This window comes from Lutjanus erythropterus, chromosome 1 (assembly GCF_056507025.1).
Source record: "Lutjanus erythropterus isolate fLutEry1 chromosome 1, fLutEry1.hap2, whole genome shotgun sequence".
NCBI classification, from domain to species: Eukaryota; Metazoa; Chordata; class Actinopteri; order Lutjaniformes; family Lutjanidae; genus Lutjanus; species Lutjanus erythropterus.
This window is the reverse complement of record NC_139317.1, coordinates 26,893,292-26,914,434: the sequence shown is the minus strand read 5'-3', so window position 1 is coordinate 26,914,434 and position 21,143 is coordinate 26,893,292. Positions and strand designations below refer to the sequence as shown.

The 21,143-nt window shown below is 40.2% G+C and overlaps 1 protein-coding gene across 1 annotated transcript in view; it reads left to right on the top strand.

Annotated features, from left to right (window-relative positions):
* The window catches only part of spon1a (spondin 1a), a 102,612-nt gene that overhangs the window by 13,416 nt on the left and 68,053 nt on the right, over positions 1-21,143 (top strand). Inside the window, exons 4-6 of the mRNA XM_084718307.1 lie at positions 5,065-5,138; positions 5,625-5,747; positions 16,140-16,288. Coding sequence (XP_084574433.1) covers positions 5,065-5,138; positions 5,625-5,747; positions 16,140-16,288 — 346 coding nt within the window. The remainder of the gene's footprint in view (positions 1-5,064; positions 5,139-5,624; positions 5,748-16,139; positions 16,289-21,143) is intronic.

Sequence of the window (21,143 nt, the reverse complement as noted above, 5' to 3'; positions counted from 1 at the left end):
AGCTGCTTGAATGTTTTGCTTTTTGGTAATAAAACAGTGTGAGGAGATATAAATGTCCAATAAGGGATTTGTTAGACTCTGAGCTTAAAGAAAAAATATTTACAGTTTCCCCCAAAAAACTGTATTGATTAGACTCGTACAAAAATGATCCCTCTCATTCATCACTCACAACCCACCAGAAGTGTGTAGATGCGCCTCCATCCACAGAGATCCCGCCCTCCGCTAATATCTTGTACCTCAACAATCAACTGTCTTTCTATTGTTTTCTGATGTGTACTAAAAGCAACTCACAGACACTTATTCTACCTTCAAATCAGGGTATTTTGCCACCTGGAAACCAAATCTGAGAGACCTTGAGACCATGTATCAGAACCCAACCCTATAGGCACAATTTAAAACCTAAAAAATGTTGGGTTTTTTTTACTGCTGCTTGATTGGAGATAGTAGATGAGTGACCTCTAAATGCTCTTAAAACATAAAACTTTATCCAGACTGTTCTTTACAAAGTATTAGAGATAACTGTCCAACTTCCCAAAAAGAAAGCGCTACCAAAGAGGTGTTTTGATGCAGTCATCCAACTTTGTTGTAAATCAAATGTTAAATTTTATGTCTAATTGGATTGAAAATAACTGTCATGCGTTCTGCTCATTAGTTGGAACCTAATCAAACACAACCTGCAGTTCTCTGATGATAAAAAAATAGAACTGTAGTCAGAAGTTATTGTTGCGGCTGAATCATAGTGGTGGGCTACATCCTGGTTGTTCACAGAATCCGAATAAATCACATAATATAATCTATATATTGCGGTCGCCATTGAACTTGCCACTATCTTTTATCTTTCCATTTGTAGGTAGGAAGCAATTTATTTGTCATCTCCCTCTGGCGTGTGATATGTTGGGGCTGTGCGATGCGTTCTGATGGGCTGTCTGAGTGAGACAGTGTATCTGTGATCAGATGAATGTCACAGCCACATGCAGCTGTCACAACCTGTTTATCTCCCTCAGCTTGATGATAAGACAGATCAAGGAGGACCTCGACAGGACACTATAGTCACATAGACCCACACAAGTTAAATGTAAATACTTTTGCTTTTGTGCGGCGTATTTATGTAGTGTTTCTTTTTTGTAAGTTCTGTTTATGTTCTTGGAAAGAAGGGTTCCAAAAGAAGAATTCTTTTTTGAGAACCAGTCTGTCAAGGGTTCTTGGTTTTGTATCATATAATAAGGGTTTTCTGTCGAACACCCAATGTGGGTTCTAGATAATACCTTAGTAAAGTAATAATACCTAGGCAGGGTGTAGATAAAATATAAAAGAAACCCTAGGTGGGTTCAAGATAAAACCTGCAGAATAAAAGGGCTGGCTGAATTCTTGTTAGCACCAGAGGAAGGTGGAAAGGTTCTTGACAGAACCTCCAGAGAGAGTTCTTAGTGGAAATAAGGGGTTTTGGGTGAATCCTTTCACTGATGGTTCTAGGTATAATCCTTTATGTTGGACTTTAGTTCAAGCCCTCTGAGAAGGTTCCAAATGGAATCAGGAACTAAAAAGGGTTTTCCTATGCGGGGAAAGCCAAAGAACCCTTCATGGTTCTAGTTAGCACCTTTACTTCTTGCAACAGAACAAATAAAACAAAATGAGAATTTATTTTCGTTTTTCGTTTACATATCTACTGGACATGCAAATGAACATAGCCACAGAAAGACAAAATCTACCTCATTCTTTTCTTTTTGCTTTTTTTTTTTACTCCCTTTCACTGTCTTCTTCTTTCTCTTTTTAAGCTCTCACACATGCATACGTATGCTCTCTCACACCCTCCTTCATACACACACACACACACACACAAACACACACGCACATTCAGATCAGTGCACTTTTGGGGTGATTGGGATCGGTGGTGGTGTGGATCCGGCAAAGTGAGATAGAATTTAAATTGGATGTTAAATAAGCATTACTCCGCTTGATTGTCTGGCCAGCCCAGCAAAGTGGGCAAGCAGCGAGGCAGAGTGTGCTCCCCTCTCTCAGGGAGATATGTGAAATTGGGGTGAGATTGAATTAAAGCGTGAACAATTAGAGATCTGCCGGTCGTGTCGCTTACCTTGACTCATTTCATCCACATTATGAGAGGCCGCATACACACCAACACACCCTCTATAGTATGAACGTGAAACAGAATAGTGGCGTGTATGAGAGAGAAGGATATTTTGATGAGAGTGAATTATGGTGTTTTTTTTTTAGTGAGATTGAAAGTACAGAGTTTATGAGAGAGAAATGACAGTGTGTGTCTGAGGAAGAATAGTGGTGTCTCTGTGTGAGTTGGTATAATGTGTGTGAGACAAAATGATGATGACTGATGGTGTGCTATATGTAAAAGAGTATAATTATGTGTGTGTGAGAGTACGATAGCATGTAGAGAATAGTAGCATGTAAGAGAGTGTTTAGGTAAAGAGGTATTTTGACTGAAACAGAAGGTAGTTGTGGCTTCAAGCCTCTAGAAATCAAAGTCAGTGATAACCAGATCTCTGTCCAGGATCAGCCATTGTACCCAACAGTGCAACACCACACACTTAAAGGGATAGTTTGAAACATTTAAAGCGGGGTTGTCGCACAAGGTACTTATCCATAGTCATTGTATTACTCACAGTAGATGGCGCTTGGCATGTTTCCATTTTGAAGAAGCAGCAGCAGTATAGGAAGCTGAGCAATGCACTGCTGTGGACAGGGTCAGCAGCAAAATGTATTTTAGCCACTACACAGTTTACAGTGTACGCTATATTTAATATAATTTCAGTGCCTTACGTTTCTGTCAGACAGCCTTTTCAACAGCAATCCAACATTATTTAAGACAAGCCTCACTATTTTCAAACCAACCAGACTCCAACTGCGAAATCTGTGATTTTACCTTGCAGAACACAGGATGTCATAGTTTCAAAAGGTTAGTTCAGGTTCACCAAAGTCGCACAATAACACAAACAAATAGATCACATCAATTGAAGCAGCGGTAAACCAACAAATCCCATGTTCTGAAAGGTAAAACGTTTTTGTAAAAGAAGTCTTGTTCAGCAAGATCGAGCCATACTTGGCTAATATAATGGTGGTTTCCTGGTGGAAAAGGCTGTCGGACAGCAAGGTAAAGCAGAGAAAATACTCTAAATATAGTTTACACTTCTGTGCTGGTACACCTCTCAGTTTCTCTGAACTCAGGGTGTATCACCTGCCATGTACTGTAGGTAATACACTGACAAGCATTAAGTGCCTCATACAACCCCGCTCCAAATAATTCAAACTAACCCTTTAAAGGCTATTATTATCTCTAGTGTTCTTGAGAAGTAGGCTACTTGCATGACTGTCCTGTCCCCTCCACGGCTTCCCATCAAAGTCATGGACAGCTTTGCTTTAGCAAGATTTTTATTAGCATCCATCTTCATGTCAAATCATTCTCTATTTAAGTCTGAATCACATCATTATCACATCTTTGGCAGCTGATTAATGACTTCTCATTGAGTCCTCTAATATGACTATTGAAACGAACACGAACAGAGAAGAACAGGCAGTCCTATATAGTAATTGAGGGTTGTTGATGAATGCACACCTCCTCATGAACAAGTGGAATTCATCAGGCTGAAATTATATATTTTCAACATATTTGTGCAGTAAAGAGTTGGATGAATCTGAGCTGTAACATACCAGCTGGTTGAGGTTTGCTGACAAAAAAAATGATGGGAGGTTTAGATAAGAATACAAAACATTCTTGGCCCATTGTTATGTCAAAACATGTGTATCGCTGTCATTCGCTTACACTGTGGAGATGTGAGACTATGCCAATATCCGTCCCCACACCAATAACTCATCATTTATAATGTGTAAAAGCCAGCTTGAACAGTTGCCAGGGGTTCATTTACACAACTGACTCATATCAGTATGATATTTACCCATAAAATTGGGAATTAGATTAAGTGAGGTGTACATTAGGTATTCTCTCACCTTCGAGGATAATGTATATTTTCTGTCCCCATGATGTCACCGTGTGTATTCTCTTGTAGTGAGCGACTGGTTCTGGGATCAGCTCGGCTCAACAGAGCACAGCACAGCTTCGCTTAGTTTGATACTCCAGAATAAATGGTATCCAAACAGTCCAGCTGGACAGGGCCCACCTGGATCAGACCTTACCCTAGCACTGCCATCCAGCACCTCATTGTTGGGTTTTATCACCATGGAAACCTTACCACAGCCAGGGCTGATGTAAAAGGCTGGTGTTTGTGAGGAAGTTAGATGCCTGGAGGCGTGTTTTCTGTTGTTGTTTTCTCAAGTCTGCTGGCCTCTGAAAAGGTTTGTTTGTGGCTGATTTACATGTCAAGGCCCCTCTCAGACCTGTGTTCCCCACCACCCAGTGGAACAAGCTTCTTAGACAGCTCAATCTAGAGAAGCTCCCTTCTGCCAGGCCTCACATTTTAGGGTGCGTTACTGTTTGCCTGTCAGTCAGTGCTTATCGACACAGTGCATAGCCGACTATACAGTGCTTCTGTGCGTTTCTGCATATTTTACTTACAAAGAGCTGCAGGGACTTTCTTCAGTGCAAAAATCTCTCTTTTAGTTGCTGTCTCTTTTTCAGCTTTTCAACCTCTCATTTCTATGTATGCGTATATCTTAATGCTGATGCATTCATTTTGTGGTCTTTGTATGAGACACTGAATGCCTCCGTCTGAAAGACAGCCTGATTTAGCAATTTCCCTGTGGGCCCTGATACCTGCTTTTAGGAGTCTTCTGAAAAAAACAGGAAGATTATTATGAATACCTCTGCACCTGTTCCATCTGCCACAATCCGCTGTTCGCTCCTATCAGATCTTAAAAGCCAAGATTTTCCACATTTCCCGCTGTCTGTTGTCTTCTTGCTTTTCAAAGTCTTACAGCTTCTCCAAATGTTTATTCTCCTCCAGCCCTTTTCCCATTGTGACATTCACTCTCACTTTTGCCCCTTACGCCTACATTTGCACTTGGTCCTGCATGATCCCCCCCAACAAACTCCACACCCCCTGACTGCCTCCATCTCTTCTTCCTTTCTCTGTGTAGGGCAAGCATTGTGCAGAAGAGGATAATCTATTTCCAGGATGAAGGCTCACTCACCGCGCGAATGTGTGAGAAAGGTAGACTTCTTTTATTGACATGGAATAAATAATTTACCATGAATTTTTTCCATCCCTTCAATCTCCCTGCTGGTACTCCATTCCACTCCCTACTGATGCCGGTCTCTTTTTTTTACTGTCTTCTTTTCCTCTATTTTCTTTTATTCTTGATTTTAATGCAGGGACTTTCCTCTCTGCTGTTATGCTCTGGCATGTGAATGATTGTAAATGAGTGTAACCCCTGGCTGTGCATGACATTGGATGCCACACTGAGCAACAGATCAAAAGAGCTGTGCTGCACATCCTCCCCTTTTCTCATGAACTCCCCTTCCTCCCTTCGGCTCCCCACTTTCTTAAACCATCCATCTCCTGTATGATGGGCACCACTCTTCATCTGCTCCTTATACTAATGAGCAATCTCTCTATGCCTGTCTCATGGTCCTCTGTGTTTCTCTCTCTGGCTCCTTTACTTTTTCCTTCCTCTCCCCTCCCTTCATTTCTGTACAGAATCCCTGTACGGTGACGCCACAGATAAACCTCTGCTCGACTGCTGTGCCTGTGGAACGGCAAAGTACAGAGTCACCTTCTATGGCAACTGGTCAGAGAAGATTCATCCCAAGGACTACCCACGTAAGCACAAACTCCTCTGCTCTTTGTCACCTCAGTTCCATCATACATTTAAAGAATAAATCTGGGGATATTCTACATTTTTATCTGTTACAGAACCCCTAAAAAGCCTAACTAGCAGCAATTGATCATGTTAATGAGCATTAAGTGCCTGTTGTAGTTTTATTAATAGACTACCATACCACAGACCTCAGTGTTCCAGTGAGCACCACAGTTTCATTTGTTGACCTGTCCCTTCATTATGATGAACATGTTTTTTTTTTATTTCATTTTCACATTATTCATCATACACAATCTTGCTTCCATAAATACAAACTAACTCACCACACCTGGCTAATATTAGTGCCAAGTAAAAGCAATATTGATCTGAGAGCCACAGACTTGGTAGGGAATTGGGAACATATTGAGAAATAGTATAACATTGTTGACTTTGGTCTTTTAATGATTTGTTGACATCAAGGCTGTAGAGGGCAATTATATTCCATCACAATTTTGGTTAAAGAGCAGAACTTTTGCACACTTGTAGGTCGACAGGTGTGTAGGAGAGGACCATGGGTTGACAATACAGAACAAAAGACTCCCACACACTGTCTTCTTCACTTTCAGGCAGAAATATTTAATAACAACTGTTCAGTACACAGACCCTCATCAGGTTATTTTTGGATATCACCTGATGAAAATGAAGCAGATGAAGTATTAAAACATTGTTATTAAACATCTCTGACTGCAATTGAAGAAGTGTGATAGTCTTGTTCTTTATTATCATTTGAGCTGAAATAACAAATTTTGATGATTGCATGTCAGTAACAATATTTAATTAAAGAGATTCTTTGAGTGAAAACTCTACCTGGTCTGACTCAAACAACCAATCAGTGTTGGCTAGCACAAAAGTAGCCAATCACAGAGATTCTGTACAGAGAATAGTCATTGCGGTTCTTCAGCAGGACCCAAAAATAAGAATTGCCCGCGTGCTTGGGGCAAGTAAAATGCCACATCGGGCTAGTTACTCTAGCAACTCACTGTTTACCACATCAGATTTTACACATTGTTTCCTCCAGGGCTGATGATGGAAGTGGCTAAGGAGTGAGCCATCTTGCTTTCTTCTCATCTCTGTTAAGAGTTATACATGTGCAGTACTGATCAGCAAAATGCTAGCAGGTAAATGCAAAGTTTATTAGCTGAAGCACAAGCCAGCGTTTCAGTTATCCTGGAAAGTTGTGTGGCATTTCAAAAATGAATGCAAAATCATAATATGTACTGTGCAGTTTGCTGTAAGTTTGAGAGCGAGGTGGAAAAAATGGGGTTCTTTATCAAGGGCATGTTAAGTTTCTGAAAAAGTCCCTGGAGTGCATAACAAGAGCTGACAGCATCTTGCTTTGCGTGGCATCTACGAGGGTTGCTGATAACCCCTCCTACAGGGCCTTGCTGGTGCATATGGGAAACATGAGCACTGATGCAACTTGAGTAATAGCAAAACTGATGACCACAGTGTATTGTGTTTTTAAAATTTTGCGGCCATTTGCTGCATATTCCAGTGCAAATTTTAGACCTAACAAGCCAAGCAGTGCACACACTAGTTTGCTAGTCAGTTACAACTGTTGACAATCTTGATGTTCCACTTCAAGTCGAGTAAAATGCATTACATTTGATGCATCATTTGGTGGGAGGGACCTAGAAGTAATACAAAGCAGCAGAAAGAGAGACAGAAGGTTTTACATTGTGTATTTCAAACTGCCTACTGCAGCTTTAACAGCAATATAGAATATCAGAAGCCTTATGCTTTAATGTTGATTGTAGCACCTTAACCCTGAAAACGCCAGGATATGTTCCTGACGCGAGGGTGGTTTAGCCCCAATATCTAGCACTCAATAGCGATGAGGGTGGTGAGCTACAGTATAGTTGGGTGCGATGTGTGTATAACCTTGAGCCACACTATCAGGATGTGAATGGACTTAAGGATTACACTGGCTCTCTTGTCTAAATCAGGCGCTCGCCGGTCAGATCAATACACTGATTAGAGTGGAATAAGATAAACCCTGAGATCGAAAGGAGCTCTAATTTACTATCTCATGGAGGGAGTAGTTGGTATGTGACTCACTCTCTCACACACACAGATAGGCAAACACACACCTCGCAGATAGATCAACTTAAAAGAGGATAGGGCAAGTTGTGTGGTTTCTGTTTCATCCTGACTCTTAGGATGCTACAGTTGGATTTCTCCTTCCACAAAGTCATATCCTAGGTAACCAGTTATTATAACACTGCACAGATTGCACTGGACAATATTATTCACTGACAGTCCAGTAAACACACAATGATCTGTCCTCATTTAAATTCTGATGATACGTCTCAATCAAAATCCAACAAAAATTTTGCTACAAGTAAACTTGGTCTGACTTGTCCTTTGTGATGCATGTAGTACTCTTACTACTTTTTTGCTTCCTGAGATATGCCACTATGTCACATGTCATCCTTCTATTTTTAACATGCAGTATGTCCTTCAAGTTCAGGAGCCTCAGACCACTGTGGTGACACACATTCTGAGACCATAAACTCGCTGTAAAACAGGCCAACGCTGCCGACATGATAACCTTGACAGTTCTATTTTCTTTTTCCCTTTTGTCCCCATTGTAAGTCATGCAGCGATGCATGGCTATTCAACCCAAGCGATGGCAGCTCGCTCGGACACAGAGCACAGAGAGTATAGTATTGAGACCGTGTATGGTCTGGCTGTCAACAGAGATTTTTTTATGGGTTTAGCGGGAAGGACAATGAGACAAGCACCACAGCAGTACCCCGTTATAGCTGATTTCTTCTAACTCAAGGGAAGCAAAATATTGAAGACTGAAAACATATACACCAAAACAACATCAGCCTCTCATCTACTGTATACTTAATATAACGAATATGTTCCCCCTTGACAAAATATGAAGTAGTTTCATATGATTTCATATACGGCTTATGATGCTTTCACAAACACAAGGAGTTAATGTATTCACAGTTGGTAGGACTTAAAATCTGAACTTCCACACTGTTGTTTATCTGTCTAATTGATCTATTGCCCCCATGAATAAACAACAGAATGATATACAAAACAGTTATGTATTTTCTACTGCACTGGATCATTTGTGTTGGACAAATTCTGTGATTATTTACAGATATCTGTCAATGCACAGAACAATAGGCTTCATGCATGAAACATTCATATGCACAGGTTTGATCTTGTGTGTGCAAACAATTCAAGAACTTTTGTGGTATTCATCAACAGTGTTGGGAGTAACGCGTTACAAAAGTAACGCAATTACCGTAACGCAGTAATATAACGCATTACTAATAAAATTTCTGTAATATTATACCAGTTACAATCTAAGTAACGCGCGTTACAAAGCATTTTAACACGATTAGGTATTGTTTTTTAAGAATTCACCAACACCGCGAGACATCGCGACAACAGAAAAAAATCCGCGAGAGTCATTTCCTGTTGCTGGAACTCGCAAAGATGACTACAGACACGGATTCTACATTTGCGAGATGGACATACTCACATTATTCTTAGTTCTTCAGAGAAAAGGACAAGAGCATAATAGTCAAGTGCAATCTGTGTGCGACACCGAGGGAACTCTCTACTTCAAAAAATAGCACTAGTAACCTGGACCGGTGCCACGCTAACATTAAGCTAAACAAGAGAGATGCACCTGCGGATAAGAGAAAGACAGCCGAGGACGAGCATACGGGAAAGACAAAGCAACGAAAGTTAAGTTTCTCTCGGTCTGCCATGCTTCTTGAAGCCAGAGAAGTGAGGAGACTTGCGGCAGTGTATATTGTGGAAGACATGCTCCCCCTATCAACGGTAGAATCACCGACGTTCATAAAGCTTGTCAACAAAATCCCTGTGAACACCAGCAATGACAAGGTAAGGTAACGCTGTCATAGAGAGTGCTGTGTTATTATTACAAACAGCAACCTAAACCACGAGTCCACGTGCTGTTGAGGAGAAGTGAATCTGTGCATCTCAGGTTCAGGGTTGAATCTGAATATACAGTGGAGAAAATAAGTATTTGATCAAATGTAAATACATTTCTAAACTTTATATGATGATATCATTTCTGGATTTTTTGGATATTCTGTCTCTCTCTGTTAAAATAAATTTACCATAAAGTAAAAGTAACTCAAAAGTAATGCAAAAGTAGTGTAACGCATTACAATTCAGAGACAGTAATATTGCGATGTAACTAATTACTTTTAAATGACAGTAACTAATAATATATAATGTATTACATTTTGGATGTAACTTGCCCAATACTGTTCATCAATACTTGCATACTTCCAGTTTGTTCTTTGGTTAAGATCAAGATTTTAGAGTGCCCTGAACTACACAAAAGCCAACAAAAGAAAAATAATTTACTTTATGAAAACACAGAAGAAAAATGTATTTTTTTTCTATTTATGTATTTAGTTATTTAAAATATGTACGTATAAAGATGATTTAATTGCCAAGACTTAGATCAACAAATGATCTGGCTCCACCTGCTGCACTGCCAACAGAGAAACCTGTCCAATGATGGCTCCAGTATGCTCATCCATGTCTGTTATTTTTTAATTTTTGCTGCCCTACTCTTTCTTGCTTATTTTTTTTTTTACTAACCTTAGTCTAACCTTAAATTTCTTGGCACGTGCAGCCAATTTAGGATCAAACATGATTCCTAAACATACTCAGGTGGGTAAGAACAGAATTGGTTGTCAGCACGTTTCATGAATTCGATGTAGGATTTTATCATTTTATCGCTTTATGTAAGAACAAATATGGGAGAAAAATAAGAAGACTTTCATGCATGAGGCCCACTGTTATTTGATTGAAACTAGGGACGTCCACTGTAATCCTTTACTTGAAGACAACATTGTTAAAGTCACATGTCTGATGCCAGAAGGCACAGTGTGCCTCTGTCTGAATCAGCTGTGCAATAATCTTGATGACCTTTTCTCAGGTGTATTGCTGCTTAATCCCCGGTATGTTGAATGTCTCCATAAATTAAGTCTACAAGGATTTTTTTGAGGTCCAGCATGCACCATGGATGGAGCATCCTATTAACCTGAAGAGAGAGGTGAAAGGGGCAGTTATATCATAATGAGGCTCCATAATCCTAACACATCCCTGTAAAATTGTGGCAGGTCATTAATAGACACTTTGCAGCTTTCAGCACATGTCATGTCACTGCTCTATTTCCCTCTCTTCTATCTTTATAAAAAAACATTTCCAGAAACTGAAGATGGAAACCAGCCACAAGACTTACCACATGCAATAATCCCTACCTAAACAGCATTAAAAAGGAGGAGACTGGCTCCAAGTTATATTCACCTTTGAAGTAAACTAATACTGCCTCAACCTTAGGTGGAATAATCCAATGATGGATATAAAACTGCTCACAGAGGCCATAATGTTAAAGCCATTTAGTTATTGGCAATGACTCCCTGCCTGCGAGGGTCAGACATTTATGAGAGCTTGGGGCACAAACGGCCTTAAAATTTCATAAAGGACCATCAGAAAAAAATATTAAACAACTGACATAATTGAAATAATCTTGACAGACAAGAGAAAAATGGAGTGATGGACAGGACAGTTGGAGAAAAAGGCATCCTCTGTTTTGTAATCCTAGTTATTTCATGAAGTTGCTTTTATACTTGCAAAGACTAAAAAGTCTTGAAGGATCAAATGAAGGGAAGAGAAATACCCTAAAAGATCTGTTTTTTTTTATCCTGGTCCTTGCCACATGCAACCAGCAAGCCATCCAACCAGTTCCACATTTTCAGGCTACAAAAATCAAAAAAACTTCAAACATCCTTCAATCTTTGTAGGCCCTGTCCCCTGTAAACTTTTAAAAAAGTAAGACCACCTGGATTTGCAGACTTTCCTCAAATTAAATCCAAGCTAAACGCTACAGCTTTTGACCCATCTGTTTTGCCAGATTTTGGCTTGTCATGAATGGATGGATGGATTACCTAAGCTTACACAGGCTGAAAACAGCCTGTTTTTACTATTACCACGGAAGAAAAGAAAAGAAAAGAAATAACAGGCTCATACTATCAGCCGAGCAGCACATGTACTGAAGCCTGATACCCTGATAACTGATAACCGCGTGAGCTGAAACAACTACCACTAACCTTCCCTGAGTTTCAGGTTGGAGCTCTCAGGGTGCGTCCCCATAAACTGCAAGGCAGATAAATGTAATGCACCTGGAGCACAAAAGCATTTAAGACACCCATTAACAGCAACAAGAAAAGGGCACCTTTCACAGCTAAAAACACATTCAGATCAAGCCCTAAGAGATGATACTGACATTGCTAGTCCGAGTTCCTCGGGCAGGTCATTCCCAACCCTGGTCATCATTAGTCTTTAACCGGGACACTGCAAGAGTTGGAAAGCTCCGTGCAGGCTCACAGTCTAAGAAAAGTTTACAAAGATTATTGGAGGCCAGGTCATATAAGCTTTAAAAGTAATGTCAACTGGGGCTGTTCCGAGTAACACTTTTGGGCTTTGAATCTTGAGCAACAATTGCTCTGTCTTTTTTTTTTTCCCTATGACTGGCAGAAATAGTGGTCCTCCCCTCCACATCTGTGTCACTTGTGCAGCTGGTGTTTTGTTGGCAGTGAGGGAGAAAGGAAAGCGGGCAGCCGGCACAGTGACTCAGTAGAAGGAGAAGCAGCAACTTCAGCGTGAGCTTGACACAGAGTGGCAATACACCGGCAGAATGATGAATCTTGATTTTACCTTTTGAATTCCATGGCATCGAACAAAGCTTCAAAGCTTTGAAGAAAACAGTACAGCCCCATGGGAAACCACTTAAAAGATGCTAAAAAAATATCTTCACATGTCTTAGGTGGAAGTAAAAACTTTTCTGTGGCATTTTGAACACACTACAGCTTTTGTATATCTTGGGTCAAAACAGCAGAACAGACCTGACAGACCTCATATTGTCATGGCAAGATGAAATTAAAGCATTTATAATATTCTCTGTGCCACAGAAGAGAATTAGAGAATAGAATTTTCTTTCCTTAAATCAAATGTTGCCTACTGTAAACTAATGCTCATGACTCTTTATGTTACTGAGGGTGGGCTGCAGAATTAGCCAAGCAAGGACCGATTGACTATAACTGAATTTGACAATTACACGTTTTATACTTACTGTAGTTAGGGTAATAGTGATTTGCTGTTGTATAAATTCCAATTAAATTAGTTCACTTGACTGATTGGAAGTGCCATCATTTTAAGACTAGGAGTAGATGTCTTTAGTCATATCATCAAATTAGTACGTACATGGAAAAAAGATGGAAGCATTGAACCTTGAGGCACTGCATCTAAGCAAAGGCTGTAAGGAGTCAAACCCATTCAGAAAACCCATTCCATATTCATCATAAAAGCATGACTGTAACCCTATCAAATAGGTGAGTCAGTATTATAAAAATTAAACCATTTCAAAACAGATATTCAGTGCAAGATGAACTTGGAAATCAAGGTCATGCCAAGCTTTTTGAAGACATTAAACTGTGCTACAAACCCCTCATAGTATCTGAGAACTGCAAACTACTGTATGTTGGTCACTGAAGGGGCTACGTCTGCCTGTTTTACTAAACTGCAGACTGTCTACCACCATGAGCACTAGTCCTGTGAATAGCTGATACAATCATCAGTCTGGGGATGCAATCATCCTTCTTGACGTATGTCCAAGCATGTATCTAGATATCAGTAACATACAATTTTGTACAGTAGAAGTAAAAAGTCAGGAAATAAAAATGTTGAAAGTGGTCCTACATTAATATCAGCCATATCTCCATTGCCTTATGAAGAACTGTTTAAAGGGATAGTTCACCCAAAATTTGAAAATTCAGTCATTATCTACTCACCTTCATGCCAACTGAAGATCGGGATTCATTTTTCAGTCCACAAAACTGCTGGAGTTTCACAGGAAAACACTGTTGCAGAGCCTCCCAAACAGTGAGAGTGAATGGTGACCAGTTTTTAACCATATAAAAACAAGAGAAAAAATAAATAAAATGCCTCCATACTGCTCATCTGATGTAATCCAGGTCTCCTAAAGATCTGACATGCCAAATTGACTTGAAAGACATCATTTAACACCATTCACACCTAACTCTTCATTGTAGATCCATCCATGTGCGCGTGCACACCATCTGAACTGGATGTGTGTGGTGTGAAGGTGTGTGAAGGGCATGGCAGGACTTTAGGAGACTTGGATAATGCCAGATGAGCAGTATGGCATTTAATGAGTTTTTTTTTTTTTTTGGTTGTTTTTTTCCATTTGAAAACTGGTCACCATTTAGATTCCCAATTGTTTGGGATATTCTTCAACGCTATTTTCCTGTGAAACTCTTAACAAAATAAACCCAGCCTTCAACTGGCATGAGGGTGAGTAGATAATGACTAAATTTTCATTTTTGGGTGAACTATCCCTTTAAGTTTCCACAGTATACTATAACAGGAATACTGCGAACACAGAGATTTGATTATCAGAGCGATTAATCTTTGCTCACACTGGGAACCAGCAGAAGGCAGAAAGGGTGACTTACAGAACTGCAGAGTAAGGGCTCTATTCAGGGCATAACAATGATAGGCAGACCTATGACCCATTTGAGTGAACCTCACCTTGACTAAATAAGTAGTAAAATAGTGTTCAGACAAATGGTGAAGTTGTTCATGTACTGGATTCTCTAACGGGCACAGTAATATTTCAGCTTAAACGAGTATCCTTCGAAAGCAACCGAGGTTCATGTTTTCAAAAGACTCAAAGGACCTGATCATACATTTTATGTTGATTAGGACTATAAAATCATCACTGTGCCCTCAGGGTGATGAAGCTGGATGTCATTCCGGTCCATGTACATAATACAAAATAATAGGCAGGGGGAATTATATTACAGTAGGGGGATAATAGAGGAATATGAGACAACTACTGTCTGTGCTGAGGGTCCACAATGAGATAATTAGGATACTCAAAAAGGATCTGTAAACATCAACAGGGAGTCCATTAATACTTTCATGCCTTGCACAACAGTGGTGGTTGCAGCAGGGCTTGAGCTTCTTTGTCCCTAGGTTAATTGTGCAAGTCTCAAGCTTGCTTGCCTGTGCTGTCACCTCTGTTGGATCATCATAGATATCACTGCTGCATTCTCTGTCTGCTTACAGGCAGAGGGCAGATATAGCACTCCGCTATCTTTTTTTATATGCCACTGTAGTCCTGAGAGAGATAATTATATATGGAGCTTATGAGGAAGCATACAATTACAGTAATACTCTGTAGGTGGTTTACAGCAATAAGGAAATATTTTTAGGTTGAGACAAATGTCTGTTTGCCAATTAATATCATAAATTCTACTTTCTGTAACGATATATGTGATATCATCCCCCACTCACTGTAAGATGTTTGCATACTTTGGGAGAACAATCTTGGAAAGAAATGACAGATGATCAATTAGAGACCACAGCTCCATACAATTCAAAATTCTTTTGAGAGCACATTTGACTAATGCAAGACTGACAAATGTTTTCTGTAATGTAGAGCCCTCTTGCTTTCTCTGTAAAGGTCAAACGGTAAATTCTACACACATGCTATGGTCCTGCCCCAAACTTACATCACTCCCACTCCTATATGAGTCTTATTTGGATCTACCCCTGAAACTCACTTGCTTAGTCAAAACGTGTGTAGTAGGATTTACCTCCCTCATTACCAGACATCTCATTCCTCTCTCCTGGATGGAACAAGCCACTCCAAACACGAGATGGTTTAGAGATACTATTCATTTTTTAAACTAGAGAAAATCAGACAGATTCTTAAAGGCTCCAGTACCCCAAATATACCCTTCTTTATAATTACTCTTTTCTCATTTTTTTTCATCTTCTGTCTTGCCCCACGTTTTATCTTTTTCTTTTCTTTTCTTTTCTTTTCTTTTCTTTTTTTTAATGTCTGGCAAGGATAAAAAAAGGTCATGCAGTCACTTGCGTGTGTAATCAACAGACCTGCAGCTTATCCGCAGCTAATGTCAAATACTACTGGACAGATCAGCCTAATTATCATGACTGCATGCTGAAGGACCTCTGTGACTCAGTGTTTTTAAAAAACCTCAAAAACCCCTTTTTTAATGGCTCCACACAGGCGACATGATATCTCAAGACTGCCTCGAGGAAATTACGTAAAACTTGGTACAAATGTCCATTTGGACTCAGAGATGAATTGACTAGATTTGGGTGGTCAAATATCAGAGATCAAGGTCATGACCTCATGTCTGTTCCATTCTCATGAAGGCAATATCTCAGCAAACTATATATACAGAAAGCTTGAGATGTCCGGCTAAAGACAAGTTGTATTGTCTTTGTCTCACCAGGTCGTGCCAATCACTGGTCAGCCATCATTGGTGCCTCCCACTCTAAGAACTATGTGCTGTGGGAATACGGTGGCTTGGCCAGCGAAGGAGTTAAACAGGTGGCTGAGCTGGGCTCTCCGGTCAAAATGGAGGAGGAGATCAGACAGAAGGTAAGTTTTCTCAACACTAGTAGATGCCATGACAGTCATGCTGTACATGTTGAATATAAAGTAGAATGAAAAAGGATGCAAAGAAAAAAAAAACATTTTGAGGATTGATAAATACATTTTCCAATCAGGGTATTTAAATGCTTCAACTAAAACTGGTAAGAGATACAGAGTTGTGTAACACTGCTGGGGGTCAGAGGATGTTCCAGGGTGTGCACACCTGAGTTCAGTATAAGATGACAGAATTCAGTGTTGCTTTGACATTGTTGTCCACACTGATTAGTGCTTTCAAGCATCTAAGCTATTCTTAGCCTGCCTCTGTGTACACCAGTACACAGGATCTCGGGGCAAGAAACCTCTGTAGGACCTGGTTTGGATTTTAAGAGAAAAGATTAGAAGATTTCACTTTCTGGTGTGTCATGAAAAAAATTAACAAGCCTCCTTAAGGCTCAGCTTTACATTCTTGCAAATCAGTTCAACCTTGAACAGCTTTGACATGACCTTCAAAATGCTCAAGAAGTGGCATCCACACAAGGTAGCTGTTTTTGTTAGTTAGTAATTGATTCTAACTAGGTTGAGTTATGTCTTCCCTACTGCGCCCAAGGGAAATTTTCTTTAGTTTCCCTTTTAAACTGCCTTTCACAGCTTTCACGTTACTTTCACATATTATGCGTTTTTACATGTTCTTTCTCCTTCCTTGGCCTCTCTTTTCTCTTTATTATTTCCACAAATAGCATGGTATATCTTTCTTCTTCGCCTCTTCTACATGGCTGTCTCTCTCACTCTGAGAATAACCCGTGCTGGCAGAGCAGATGGTCCTGCAGAGTGCTTATTGTTGGCTAATATTGAAGACCTGGAGTCACAGCAGATAATGAGAGCATAGTGTGAGCAATGGGGTCTCTGTGTCATTGCCGCCTTCCCACTGCTATTACAGCACACTCTTTTTTCATATTATTCTCATCCCTCGGCCTGGATCATTAGATGAGTTTTTTTCTGAGCTTAGACATGTGAGTGAAATGAGTGAAATGGTGCCAGATTTGATTGACCAGTAGAGTTAGTGTGCCGAAAAAACATAAATTTTATTAGTTATTTATGATTTAATGTTGTTGCGTTTGCAATTAACTTGCAGTTATTTCTGGAGCAAATGATATGAGGATGGATTTACCCACACAATTGATTATATATGTCTACCCAGAGATCAGTTACATAAACCAAGAGGGACAACCCTCAGCTTTCTATAGGAAGGCTGAGAATTATCGACAAGACATACAACAGCTGGATTGCCCTTTTCTTCTCAGCAGATTCACTGAAACGATTTAACAGGAAGAAATAGGGCATTTTTCTCGCCACCTGTGATCACCGGTTGTGGCATAGCTCAAGCTGTGGTTGTCAGCAATAATTGCTCAATAGTGAAGTGGGATTGGCTTGAAACACATGAATGCACGGTGATGATTATGCAGAAGATCAATATAAACCCTGATTAGACTGATACTAGCAAGCTGTACGCTATCATTCACTGTCAAAATAGCCAATGAATGATCAGCCGTTGTCAATACTCTGCACAATAAATAGTGCAGTTTCTGTTTGTGTGTTTAAAGCCTGTATGTGTTTGTACTGTCAGTGGACATACAACTGTTGCACTAAGCCTTTCTTATATAGTCTTAACATGACATGTGGGCTCTTTGTGGTTTATGTTCACATCTGTTGTGATACCTAGAAGATAAAGAATCTTGTGTTGCCTCAGACAAGTACCACACGGGTTCATTGTATCCACTTTTATACGACTCAGACAACACACAGAGTCTGTCGATGCCCTTGAGGTAAGGAGGCTGGGTGAAGGAGCCGTGCAGCGCTTCTTGCTAAATGCTGACACAAACAGAAAGCTGATTCTCTTTTGTGTCAGGTGGGGCGTCAGGGGGAGCAACTAGCAATGAATGCAAAATTGATATTCATAGCCAGGCTCCACTCAAGCCAAGGGGTGCACTGATCAGAGTGTTCATACAAAGTTTCATTTGCACAACCAAGCAGGCATGGAGACCGTGCAAGTATGTGTGTGCACAGACATGGACTTACAGAGACCTCTTTATCCTGCTCTTGTCAGTTCAGAGTGTGACCGCTGTACCATATGTAGTGCTGTTAATGCTCATCAGATGTGTGTTGGAAAACATGTTGCATGTGCCCTCTAGAAATAAATACATCTTATGAATTGAAGCTAGGCTTGGGTGCTATCTGTTTTCTTACCTTCATACCTTCTTGATGTTTACTGATGAATAAGGTATTATGGTGGCATTTTTGTAAAACTGTGTCTGAAATTCCTCAGCTCAAGTGTACTCCACTGCAGATACTGCTTCAATGTAGGCATAGTTGATCATCTTAGCCATGCTATACGCAGAGTTGGGAAACAACACACACTCAGGAGCTTTGATTTGATCTCCAGAAGCTGCAGCATTTATTCTCTGACCAACTCAACCCTAAACTGCACATTTAACACCCAGCCAGCAACTTCACTACTCACCGTTTCCTCCCATTCAGTGTGCATTTATCACCACTCACTCCCTCTTGCTGGCTCAACTAAAGTTACATGCTACTCTGACCAACCAGCAGTCTGCAGTGTTTGCTGGAAAACCAGGAAACATTTTCTCCATAAAATGTAATCCAGTTTCAGTAACATAGCTGGTGGTGTGTGACGTAGTGTAGGCGCACAGCACATGTACAAGATACAGAGTGGGAATGACAGAAGCACCACCCGACAAGGCAGTGTAGTATCAAAATGATTTTGAAGCTATTATTTTGAAGGTAGAATAGTCACAAGATGTTGCTTCAAAAGGATAAGTAAGGCTACATGCCCAGCTCATTTCAGACCTCATCATGTGACCAGCTAGTAATAAAAATGTGATTGCATGTCAGAGCCTCCTCAAACACAGCCTTCACCCACACAGTCTCAGCACCTCTGCACCACACACAAGCAATCATGACACCATGCTACTCATCATATTGAAAGGGCCTGAGATTGTAAGTGTGAACATTGCAGCCTGTTTAAGAATTCATATTGAAATGAACAGAATAAAATTGCAACACACAGTAGACAAGAAGGTGCTTTGTTTTGATTTCTGATAGCTTGTAGCCAGAGATGCCGATCAAACTTGTATTTGTTTAGTGTTCCCCTGTGTCTGTTTGTAAGTGTATAATGTTAAATAGGTTATACTCATAGACAGTAGAATAAGACAACAGAGCTTTTGTCAACAGAGGGTCAGAAAAGTGAAGCCAATTTGGAAGTCTTTTAAAAATGCATTCTTTCTAATAACCAGCAGCAGGTGACTCCACTGGTTGCAAAAAAGAAGTCCAAGAAGTCTCATGAGTAAATGACCCCACTTTTTACTTGATTTATTACCTCAGTAAACAGTTTCCTACTGAGTTTATGGTCTCAATCACTAGTTTCAAGTCTTCTTCTATACAGCATTACATTCTTTTTGTAAAATATGGTCATATATAGAGTAAAATAGATGATAAAGTAGGGTATGCTTTAGGGCAGGCTACCATGTAATTGAGAAGTCATTCTCAGTGAGTCCGTCTCTTGCAACCCACAGAGCTCATGAAACTCAGATCAAGTGGTCAAACGAGATGCTGTGTAACTGTGCTGATCAAATATGGATCAAGATCCTGTCACTACGTTGCATATTTTTCACGTGAAATGTTTTCAGACACATATTTTAGTCTGCTGTTTCATCCACCAGGTCCAGTACTGTGCATGCTCTCGTTCAAGGCTTCAAAACATTAGTCCACAAACAAAGGGGTGACACTGTGGTGTCTATGGTAATATATCTTGAGGTATAGTGCTTTTTTTTTTTTTTTTTTACAAATTGTGCTTCCACACTGTAAACAGATGTGCAATACTGGCCTGTTTGCCAAGTACAAATGTTCTTATCAGAGGACTTGGCAACACAGGGATACAGCCTGGGTCCGTTGTTGTTGTCCCTCCTTTCATGTCTGAGGTGATTTGTATATGCATTCAGTCATTACAGAAGCTCAGTGTGTCACTAATGAGAAGTTTAATGAGACTCTCTCTATGGACCGGGGCCAGGGCCTCAGACGGATTATGAAATCTCCTATTTCCTCTCGCAGCATGGGGTGTTTTTCATTATTGCACAGTATGCTTACGGAATCCTCTATTATCCCGAGTGCCACAGCTGGGCCGTGGTGCGGAGACAACACAACTCAGACTGGAGCCAAAATAAGACGTTACAGATTAATGACAGGAAATACAGATCCATGTCACTTGTTACAGCTGTGCTCCGTTAATATATGGCTGGCTGCCGTTTAGTTTTACAAGGATGCATGTACAGATGATACTTTCATGGATAATCTAAGTGACTCCTGGGATGCCTCTAGATTACTTTTTGCATATAAGAAGTAAATGCAGGACTTTTCTGAGCAGGATTCAACAAAAGCTTTTGAAAGGGTAATGCCAATTGCTACTTGCATTGTATCACGGTCAAATTGGCAGGTTGATGAAAGCCCTTTCACAGTCTGCAAGGAGCATTAGAGCTGACTCACGCATTTAGTTTGCATGATGAGCAAAAGAACAACAGGTATTATGGGGTAAAATGGCTTGTTGTTAATCTTTCTCCCTCTGCTCCTCTTCCTGTGCACCTTGCAAGGATTCAAATGATAATTTTGCAGTTCAGTTGTCGAGAGAACAGTAAGGTCTGCCATCTGTAAGTGGGAGGCCTGCAGTCAGGAGCGTGGGTAGAGAATAATAGATATGCAGGTTCCTTTGGGTCCTTGACTCTCCCTGAATGAGCAGGTGTTTGTATGTGTGTCTCTCTTTGTATACAGAGAATGACTTCACAACCACTTT